Source organism: Helobdella robusta (genome assembly GCF_000326865.2).
Source record: "Helobdella robusta unplaced genomic scaffold HELROscaffold_16, whole genome shotgun sequence".
Lineage (NCBI taxonomy): Eukaryota > Metazoa > Annelida > Clitellata > Rhynchobdellida > Glossiphoniidae > Helobdella > Helobdella robusta.
This window is the reverse complement of record NW_008703893.1, coordinates 468,707-481,118: the sequence shown is the minus strand read 5'-3', so window position 1 is coordinate 481,118 and position 12,412 is coordinate 468,707. Positions and strand designations below refer to the sequence as shown.

General features: G+C 31.8%; 1 protein-coding gene across 1 annotated transcript; it reads right to left on the bottom strand.

Annotated features, from left to right (window-relative positions):
• Positions 1 to 2,172: 2,172 nt before the first annotated feature.
• Positions 2,173 to 2,382, bottom strand: HELRODRAFT_128318 (hypothetical protein; the record flags this gene model as incomplete). The annotated part of the gene is made up of 1 exon (XM_009015444.1): positions 2,173 to 2,382. A coding segment is annotated over one exon (210 nt), but the record flags the coding sequence as incomplete, so codon positions are not given.
• Positions 2,383 to 12,412: the final 10,030 nt, after the last annotated feature.

Sequence of the window (12,412 nt, the reverse complement as noted above, 5' to 3'; positions counted from 1 at the left end):
TTGATTAATTGGGAGGAGGCACACACACACACACACACACACACAAATTCATATGGATGATAAGAGTGAAGGTGGTGTAAAATAAATTGAATGATATTGATGCTGATACCAATGAAGATGGTTATGATTTGTAGGTGTATATTTATTTCTATGTGTGTTTGTGTGCGTGTGAATGTGTGTGTCTGTGTGTTTTATTTAGCGTGTGCGTGCAAATATGTATAATGTATGCACGATCAATTAAAATGAATTTAGCACAGTAGCGTAGCCGAGCGACAATTACGTAGAACAAACTCGTACCTAAATTGCTGCAGCTTAACGTCAGTTAACTTGGCGTGAAAATAATTTAAATAATTATTATATACAATTCCATATATTTTTATTTTCATTTCTTTCTGGATTTCCTCTCTGTGTGTTTGCGATGTTCACGCTTCCGATGTTTTCGAGGTATGGATTTTTCTACCGCCGTTGTTGTTGCTGTGTAGCTTGTTTAGTTGCTGCTGGCTGGCTGACTTCGAAACTTTATACTGATTTGAAAAAATTAATTAATTATATATATATATATATATATATATATATATTTTATTTAATTTTCATATTTTTTTTATTGCTTAATTTAACAATTATTGAACATCTTGCACCTCAGTTAAGGTAATCAGCACAAGTTTTCATTATAACTTCTCGATTACCTTTGATTTCAATAAAATTTTTTGCAATATATATATATATATATATGTGTGTGTGTGTGTGTGTGTGTGTGTGCGCGCGCGCGTATACATTCAGGTTTTTGTTTATTTGAAATCATTTAATTTTAATGTAATTTTTTCATGTTTTATTTTCATGGTTTTACTTTGGAACAAAATTAAAAGACGATCGGGGCATCGCGCAATGGTATGTGTATTTTTTCCAAAAGTTTAACAATACGTACTCGCGATTTTTATCTACAATTTAATTAAAAAAAACTTCGAAAAAACAATAACAAAAACATGACAAGTACTTAGATAGTACTTAGTATTTAGTATAATAAATTGTGATTGACAAATCAATCAATTTATACTCAGTTTTATGCACACATGCTCACTCACACACACACAAACACACAAACACACACACACCACATCACACACACACACACACATGCTCACGCAAATGTATTTTTGTGGCTAATAGCAAAACATGGTACTCAAACTTTCAGAGATTTTCAGTTTAAAAATTTCTTATAAAAAAAATTTTTTTTATTATAAGTGACAACTTATCCGCATAAATTGTGATATAACAATAATAATTATAATAATAATAATACTAATTATAAATAATAATAATAGTGGTAGTATCACCGACACAATCATAATTATCATCGTAAATATATCCTTTTCATTTTCTCTATCGTCATCATCATCTTCATCGTAATCATGATCACCATCTTCATGCTCATCACCATCTTTATCTTCATTATCTTCATCACCATCATCATTACTATTTTCATCATCCTCTTCATCGTCATCATCTTCATCACCATCTTCATCTTCGTTGCCATCTTCATCATCTTTATCCTCATCTTCATCCTCATCTTTATCTTCATCATCACTTTACAAATTTCATCTGTTGAAATGAACTCCAAGTCAAAGCATGAGGTATCAAAAGGCGTGGTAGTGGGCCAATGTTAGCCGCAAACTGATGATGATGATGATGCTGGTGATGATGTTGATTGTGCTGATGGTGGATAGGATGAAGAAAAAACGATGGCTGATGTTGATGAGGATGATGCGGATGGAAAGATGAAGGAAGGAGAAAAGGAAGAGGTGGTGGTGGAGATGAAGAGTTGTTTGGAGGTTGATGATGCTGAGATGAGTCAGATGAATCATTACGTGATTCAAATGGCTGAAAATGCTCTTTAACTCTTTGATGTTGTTCTTGGTGATGATGAATATGAGTGGAGAGGTGATGATGTTCATTAGGTAAATGGTTGGAATTGGCAGACGTTTCATTGGAAGGACTCACTGGCGACGATGTTGACGACGATGGTGACGCTGACGACTTTGGTGACGAGCAATTGTCTCTTCCGACTGCTCTCGTTATCGGGGGCGAAGATAACGATGACGTAACAGCATTGTCCGCCGTAAATGACGTAACGAATGACGACGGAGACACATCGGAAGTCGCCCAATTCTCCATTATCTCCTCTTCCTGCAGTCTCTTCGACTTGGCGCGCCTATTCTGGAACCAGATTTTGACTTGATTTTCATCGAGTCCCAGTGAGATGGCAAACTCGAGTCTTTCGTTGGCGTTGAGGTACTGCCTTCGTTTGTATTTGTTCTCCAGAAGAAGGAGTTGCTTGACTGAGTACGAAGTTCGAGGTTTCCTGTTTGGTTTGTGTCGTTTTAGAAGGTGGTTCGTGTGCGACTCTCTCTGCTTGTCTGCCGGCTGCTTCTGCTGCTGGTAGTGGAGATGTTGTTGCTGATGCATGGATTGATGCTGGTGAAAATTTGAAAACAATTGTGAAAGTTGTTGTTGTGGTGGTAGTAGTTGTTGAATGTGGTGTAGTTGATTCTGTCGTTGAGAGAAGGCGGTTGGCAACTTTTTAGAAAGTTGTTGTGGGAAGTTAGTAATGAACGTTGGGTGTTGTTGTCGCTGGCCGAAAATGTTTCTCGAGTTAAATCGTTCCGATATGTTTTGGTGTTTGAGAATTGGCTGCAGTTGTTGCTGCTGTTGCTGGTCTAGAGGCTGTTCAGGATGATGTTGCAGTTTCTGTTGTTGTTGTTGTTGAGAATGATGTTGCAGTTTCTGTCGCTGTTGTTGAGAATGATGTTGCAGTTTCTGTTGTCGCTTCTGTTGTTGCTGTTTACGAACAACAAACAACAAATTTTCCTCAGTGTTAGCGCGCCTGATTTTTAAGTTACGAACGCAAACCGATTGAACATGTGCACTGATGTCTACGCTTTTGTTGATATCATCACTGATGCTATTGTTATACTTCTGAGTGATATCAACATTGTTGTTGTTCAAATCACTGCTGTTGGCAACAATGTTGCGGTTGTCGGGGGTGTGTTGATTTGTTGTCGCAATTGTATTTAATTGCTGTTTAGCCAACCAAATTTGTGTACTAGATCCAAAATTTAAAGCCCCAGCACTTGAACAATCTCTACTACTATTAAATTTTTTCAGTGTATTCACATCAGCGCCACAATCGTATGTGTGTGGAGATATTGGAATCATGTCTGGAAGCGAGGACGGAGTGGATGGTGTAGTAGCGTTTGATGAATTTTTTAAAAATTTGTTTGCGGTTTCATCAAAACAATTGATGTTGTTGTTACTGATGTCGCTGCTGATAACGTTGTTGCTGTGATGTGAGGCTAGTTTAATGTCACTTTTAATAAATTTTAAGAAGAGATTTTGAGACTGGTTTCTATAGCTATCTTCCCGGCTGCTGTCTCTATCAAAATTCTGATCGTCATTGTGGCCATTGAGTTCAAACAAGTCGATGAATGGCTTTTTAGTGTTGTAAACTTTCTTAATAACTTTAGTTTGTTTATTATCGTTAACAGCTTTGTCGTTAGTATTATAATTATTCATGATATTATTATTGTTATTATTATTGTTATAATCTTTGACGTCATTATTTTCGTTGTTGTCATTTTCACCATAAACTTTTAAATCATTTGGGCTTCCATCCAAGTTTCTGGTGTCCTCTGTGGAGCTTTTTCCATTTGTTTTAATGTTAGTGTAATTGTTGTTGTTGCTTATGTTGTTGCTGTTGCTGTTGTTGTTGATGGTGTTACTGTTGTTGTTGATGTTATTGGTGTTATTACTTACTCTACTGATGATTTTGCTTTTTGAACCGTATGAAATAACGCTTTCTGATTTGCAAATGCGTTTCTTCTTGACACCTTTGTCGTAGTCGTTGGTCCGTGCTCCAATTTTGAACTTTATACACAGGAAGTCATCATTAACATCAGCGGTCTTTGCATCATATTTTACGACGTTTCTATCGCAATGGTCCATATTACGAATTGTGGACAGTATTTCCCTCTTGTCCATGCTCTCGTAATTGTTTCCCATTATTTGGCTATCATTAATTACACTGACGTTGACGTTATCATCAGTCTTGTGGTGGTCATCTTTCGGAGAAGGTCCCGTCATCGGTTTCCATGCTCCTGAAATTGTTGTTCATTATCATTTGTTACTTTGGCATGATTTTAGAATTTTTTCAGTAAATACGTGTTAATACATTCATTTGTTGCTTAAAACATTAACTATTATTATTATTATGAACAACCAGATCAGTAACGACGTCAAAAGTGTTGTATGCAACAAGTTGAAATGGATATTGCAAGATGACAATCGAGTAAACGTTCACCACAACAAAAACTGTTCAACATGTGACAACTACGACAGCAAGTCTTCATTATAAATTTTTCAACACTTTTAAAATTTTTGGCAAGAGTGACAAGAAATCCATCTACTGATACCCCAATAGTTAATTATTTCGCAACAGGCAGTGACATTTATTAGGCAAACCAAGAATCTGTCAAATCAAATCCTTCATTAAATCAAATCTATCAGACAACTAACCAGCCAACTATTCAACTAATTAATCAACCGACCAATCAAATAATTTAATCTGATCTTCTAATCACCCAACCTCTTCTATGTATGTAAGGTCGAAGAAGCCACAAAAATTGTAATGTCGACTACAAATTCTCAACTAACTTGAAATTATTTTTTAAATAAAAAAAACTCATGAATAAGAAAAAGTGTTGATGATATTACTTGAGTTGGATGTCGGTGGTTTCAGAAGATTTTCAATGGAGTGGGATATCGCATTCTGTTGTCCATGCTGTGGTTCCTGTGGCTGTTGATATTGTTGCAGCTGTGGCTGATGCAAAAGTTGCGCGTTTAGTTGTAACATTTTTGAGTGTTTTTTTAATTCTAAACTTGTAAAAATGTTGGTTGTACTGGAAGTGTTTTTGTTTTGATTGTTGTTTTAACTGTTTTTATATCTGTTGCGCTTGTTGCGTCGTCTTTAAATAATTTAGAATTGATATTCGAATGTTTCGAAACTATTCTCGGTTCTTTATTTAGTTAGAATCTGTTGACATGTTGGCGAAGTTGAAGATGGGTTGTTGGCCCGCAAGAGGAAGCGATTGTTTATATCGTGCAGCAAAGCAAGTTTTTGTTGGCTGACCGGCTTGTTATAGGCGTGTCGTTGATGTTGTTTGGTGTGTTGTTGACGTTGCTAAACCAATGTTGTTGTTGACGTAATGTTTGTGTTGTTGTTGTTATGTAGTTGTTGCTACTAATGTCAATATTCTTGTTGTTGATGTCTTTTGTTGTTGATTTTATTGATGTTTCTCAACACGATCAGCAACAAAATTCTTGGCGCTACAGATTTTCACATGCTACTAGCATGAAAAATGCTTTTAATTTCGTTCAAGAAATTATTTGCAAAGATGTTGTCCGTGTTGACGTTGCTGATGACGTCGTCGTCAATGATGCTTCTTCTTCCTGGTTATGATGTAGTTGCTGTTGTTGGTCCTGTTGTTGATGACGTCATGTGAGGCAGATGACGTCACGTGTATGTGGTTGAACAAATCATATTTCCTATGTTTTCAACCTTCTGACTAATAAAATTTTATTTGACCTGTACAGATAATAAAAACAACAACATCTTTCACTGCCACCACAAACTACTTACAATGCACAACTACACTGCAAACATGCATACACAATCACATGGAAAAATCCACCATTTTTTCTAGAAACGTTTACTGCTGGTTGCACACTCACATACACACAACACCAACTAAACTTTCAAGTCAGGATGCATTTGAATGCCGGATAAACAATGATGACTTTTTTCAATGTTAATATCAATTACAATTGCAAAAAACTCACACATCCAATAATATGTACAGTGACACTGACACAAACGCGCGCACACACACACACACACACACGCACACACACACACACACACACACGTGTATTATTATCAAATATATATGCACCTAGATACAAACCTTGATACAAAGATATTGGTAATTAAATTCCTAGTTTAACTTGTAGTTTCGACATTTTTTTCCTCCTAACTTTTAAATTAATTTTCATTTAAACTTCATTGAAGCACCCATTTACTTGTTCAGTTACTCAATCATTCACTGTGAATGTGAGCGGTGTACGTGTATGTATGTATGTGTATGTGTGTGTTTTTAAATTAATCAATCGATCGTGCAACGCCGCGTTAATGTTCAAAAACCAAACCAACTCTTATCATATAAATCAAATTGCTAATTATAATACAACTAACTTATATACATACACGTATACATACATGAATGTATACATTTTATACTATTATTAGCTGATCGTATGGAAACCAATACACACAAACGTATTCGTATAAGGTACGTGAGGATGCTTATATTATTTAGTTTGATTGTAAAATAAATAATGGGAGTGGCATCAGCATCATTACAAACGCAAGAGCTCTGACGGGATTGGATGAAAAAAATTGATTGACAGCTGACGGCCGTGATTATGAGACTGATGAACAATGATTTTCTGGGTTTTGTCTCGTTATTGATTTTTATGTTAGGCTTAAAATATTTTAAAGTAATCAACTCTGAACAAGCGACTTCTGTTTAACTACTGATATTAGTGGGAAGAGATGCTAATTTGAATGAGTTTACGTAATTTTCTTAACATATTACGCATTGATTTGGTTACTTTTTGTTGAAATTACCTTACTGAATGTTTTTTCATATTCTAAAACGGGTCTGGCGGCGAATTAAGTTCCAGTGTTGGTTAATAATGCTTATTGTGTCATATAGGAATGGTTATTTTCACCAATTTGGGAAACATTTTAAGTGTTTCAAAATTCACCCAATAGCGTCTTTTTAATTTTATTTAGTTAATCCAAGTCATATAATTATATATAATAATGTTATACAGTTATTATAGCCAACAAACAACAATTTATAAACTTTCATTTAAAAAGCATTAATTTTATTTGCAATAAATAAATTGAATAAATTAAGTAAAAGAAACAGTGAATGAAGATGAGAGTCATTTGGAAAATGTTTAAAAATGTTTAAAAAATTAATACGAACAACGACAGTTAGCTACATAAAATAAAAAATTAACGATTGTGAATTACTTACTAATCATTATTATTTTATTTGCTCTTAATTATTTCTTAACTAAAAAGTTTAATGTACGCAACTGACGACGTCCTTCATGGTATTCCTCGCATTAGAATATGAATACTTCATTGGACGAAAGAGTAACTATAACGTTAAATAGGAAATCGTCAAGTGCCGTACAGCTTGAGTTTCTGAGATCTCTCCAGAATTTGTCAGAAATATTATACTCTGTAAAATTCTGTGTGTAGCTATTTCTGATAAGAGTAAAATTATATTACGCCAGGAATACGTCCAATTTAACCTTAATTTTTTCCAATTTCAAAGACAGAACTCTACGCGTTTAAAAAAATAAAGCGAAGACAACCATCCTTCTACAATTTTCAGTTTTTTTTGATTACCTATATGAAAATATGAAAGACCTTCTGTTAGTTTGCATCAGAGCCGGAAAGTTTTTCGAAAGATCAGGGAAGATGTGCTTGCTCTCAAACATCTATATAACTATTTAACATTTTATTTTCCATTTTAGTATTATTTTCTATTTAACATATGATAATAATTTTAATATATTTACGATGCAGTTATGATTTTCGCTATTTTAAATACAAATTTTATCAATTTTAGAACATACATTTTTTGTAGATATTTTTATAGCAAAGATTCTTAAGCAACAGGTCGGTAAACACCTGGAATGAGCCGGGCGGTGAGACGATCTCCGTGGAATCGAACAACAATTTCAAAGCAAAACTCGAAGAGTTGAAATTCTTGAATACTTAATCGGCAGTGGCTCCTTATCAGACCCCAGTCAAGTGAATCATCTGAAGTCCAGTTATGTTATGTTAGCATGCTTGGCGTAAAAATCAAATCCTACTATAGTTCAATTCAGATAATAAAATTCCATTGTTTCATTTTGTTTTATTGGTGCATCAATTGTGATTTTTATATTAATTTTTGCTGTTATTTCTTTATATTTTCTTTCTCTTCTTGATTAAAAACATTATATTATTTGTTTATGTGGCGGCTGATAAACAAACACAAATACACATCACACACGTACGTACACACAAACACAAACACTAACTTTGAGCACAAGAAAAGGTTTTAACGCGGAAATCGTTGAAGAAATGCGGTATAAATCAATGAAGGGTTGTCAACATTTTGTAAAATGATAAGCTAGGATCTCAAAGAAAAATATTTGCTAACTAATCAGGTCAAAGGTTATCTGTTATACACATACACACAGACACCTAGACACACACTCACACACACATGCATAATTATATACATAAATATTGTAATTTTATAAATATATTTATATACCCTTTTAATTCAAGTATCTCACTTGAACACTTAACATCAAACCCTTCGCGTTATGTACGTTTCTATATATAGTGTTACTTTATTATATTTTTTAATAATTTTATATAGTAAAAAAATAAATGGAATAATGATTTAATAAAATTCAAAATTGCGTTAGGTTTCTTTTTTATCAAAATAAAGCGCTAAGTTATTAATTTTCAGACACAATTAACACGGGGATTAGACACACCTTTTAATAAATAATGGCCTTGTTTGGTTGATCGCTATTTTTTTACGGTTTCATCGTTTCGTACTAACCTCTAAAATGGACGTTGCATTTGAAATTAGTGACTGCAAAGAATGGTTTTTGCGCTTCTTAGATTGAGTTATTTGCTCTAGTTTTAAAGTAGGTCTACGTTCTTTTTTGTACATTTCACATATTGCTAAACAGCTACTAATAACTTAATTACTAAAACAAAAAAATCCAATCATAATCAATTGATTGTTTTAATTTTTAATTTAATCTTTTGTAATTTGTCTGTTATTATTTTTTTATATTTGTTATTTAAATGTCATGTATAAATAATATTTTGTTGAAGTTAACATTTTATTGGAAACAGTTCTGTTAAATTAAATAATAAAATAAATAATTGTTTTAGCCCTTTTCTTTTAGTTTTGTCATATTATGTTTTAACTCTTACAGTCTTAACCTTGAATTTATTTTAAAATTTAAAGTTTTAAACAAACTAAATTAGTAAATTACAATACATAAGATAAGAAGACAAGAAGAGTATTAGTTGAAACTGTTTCAATAGATTTATTTTTACTATTAATTTCTTTAAAATTTAATATTCTCAAAGCAAAAGTAAATGTTCCTCCTACTTCTTCCATTTAAGTATTTTAAGTATTTTGATTTTAAACAATTGATTATTAACTGTTATAAAACCATTATTAATTTTAAACAAATTTCAGTAGATATTCTGCCATTTTTTTGTTTGCTCAAATTTAAAATGAGTGTTGTGTTGATCATAGTTGTTAATATGGTTATCTAGTTCAGAAACCTGTTATAATATCAAATAAGACTTTTCAAGACGATGATTAATAAGTAAATCAATATATATTTTTATGTTCTAGAAAACAAAGATAAACATAAAATCTTTTAAAGTTCATCGTTCATAAATTCATTTAAAATTGAAACTTGTGTAAGGTTTTCAAGTAATTTTTTGACAAAATTCATTTATAGGTTAATTGAGTTAAAAATATTTTAAATTTTATTTTTAAACTGAATTTTAATCTAATTAGAATATTTTATTAGGTAATGTTTCAATGGTTGAATTAACATTAATAGATACACCATCATCAGAGTTATATTATGATTATGTTGTTATCTTAATCAATATGTCAAATAAATCTAGTTTTTATGAAGAAAAAATTTTTTTTGAATGAATTTATTGGTTTATTATTAATTTACTAAAAATTTAACCATCTATCATTATTTTGTAAGGAAATATAAGGTATTAGTATAGTGATGTTACACCCATTGTCATCTTTCTTATATGAATGTGTGTGTGTGCGTTCGTGCGTGCGTATGCGTGCGTGTGTGTGTGTGTGTGTGTGTGTGTGTGTAACATTATGTTTTTAAGTACATTTCAAAATTTATTTACATAAGCTGGTGACTGAATATTATCAAACATAGTATACAATAACAACAACAACAACATTAATAACAACAATAACAACAATATTAATAATAATTAGAATAATAATAATAATAGTACTGATGATGATATGATGATGCAGTAAGCAGGTGTACAGAGATGTGGAGTAGCAGTAGTATTTGTTACTTTGGTAGTAATTTGTTTCGTCTTGTTACTGTTGTGTGTTGTTGGTTACAAGGAAGTAGTAAGTATTAGCATGCTTAGATTTCTTGAAACATCCTTGAGATATGATAATCAGTATTTGTAGTGTGTGTGTGCGTCTGTATGCGTTTGTTCGTGTGTGTGTGTTTGCGTGCGTATGTTCGTGTGTTTGTGTCTGTGAATTTAAATCTTATTCAAGAGATTTATTTATATGATATGAAGGGAATAACATGAGATAAAATTATGAACTTTCCTACTGGTTTCAAAGGAAATAAATTTCACATTTACACATTTAAGTGGATATATGTATGTATGTATATATATATATATTATATATATATATATATATATATATATATATATATATATATATATATATATATATATATATATATATATATATATATATATATATATATATATATATATATATATATATATATATATATATATATATATATATATATATATATATATATATATATATGTATATACATATACATACAAATAAACTAAAATACATACATACATACAAACAAACAAACAAAGACACAAACATACAGATATACATATACTAACATACACTAACATACATATACACACACCATACATACTTACATATATATATATATATATATATATATATATATATATATATATATATATATATATATAGGTATACATACACAAACAAACACACAGGGATAAGCATAGCAAGTTGTGAATCAAAAGCTCTCTGTCAATAAATAAAATCTATAAGCAGGACAAAAATTATTTCATATCATTATTTAATTGTGTAATTGAAAATGGTTTTTTACGTCAATATATTTTCAAATTCGTTAGCTGCTTAATTGTGATATTTTTGTTATTGTATGACATTTTTATATTGTATTTTTGTGTAACTTTTTTTCCCAGTATATTAGTTTTATAACTTATTTGCATGCCTAACTGCTTGTTTGGGCATGTAGAGGTACCTGTATGTGTGTTTGTGTGATGTGTGTTTGTGTGTGTACGTAAGTGTGCACATGATACTCGTAACAGTGGGAATTAGCCATTGCAAAACAAAGCAATATTGATAAATTAAACAGGTGTTTATGATTAGCTCTGTATGCTCCTGCCTGTATTGCATGTACATGTTTCTAATGCGAGTTTGCTTATGTAGGCAACTATACTATACTATAAACTACACATGTGTGTGTGTGTGTGTGTACATCAAATTATGTGCTGTGTTGATCTGTGTCTTTTATGTGTGTGTGTGTTTGTGTGTGTATGTGTGTGTGTGTGTGTGTGTGTGTGTGTGTTTGATGTGCGTGTTGATTGACATTTTGAGTTTTAAACAAGTTGTAAGTTTTATGTTTCATACTGTTCATACTGTTTCTTCTTCTTTCATTATTTTGAAGGTTTTATTTTGATCTATTTTACATAGATGACAATGTTTCAAATATTCAGCTGTATGTATGTTTGTATTGTAACAAACAAACAAACAAACAAACAAACAAACAAACAAACAAGTAAACAAAAAAAAAACAAACAATCAATCAATAAATCAATCAATAATGATGTTTATTCACATTAACCAATCAGCAGTTAAGCATTGCTTCTCCCGATGTTTAAAGTACAGGCAGGACTGTGTGTGCTGTGTGTTGAAAGTTGATATGAACCGTGTGGATGATGATGGCGTGAGATGGAGAGGTGATGCTAGCTAGCAGGCAGTTCAATCAGTCCATCCATCCACCCATCCATCCATCCATCAATCAATCAATTAGTCATTCATTCAGTCAGTCAGTCAGTGACAGTTAGTCAATCAACCAACCAATCAATTAATCAAAAATAATTCATTCCTACAATTCAATGACTCTCTTGCCTAATTAGCAAAATAAAGTGTTTCCAATTAATTAAATAATAATAACAACAATTCTTCTGAATGAGGTCGAATGATAAAGAAAAATGTTGGTTGTTGTGGGAGGTCAGCTTGGCCACTGTACTTAGGTGATTTTGATGTTATGTCTGTTTGATATTCAAGTGATTTTGATGTGATGTCTGTTTGATTGATATTCAGTAATGTTTTGTTATCAGTTGAGTTTGTAATAACGAAGTTTAATTATCATTTGTTAAAGG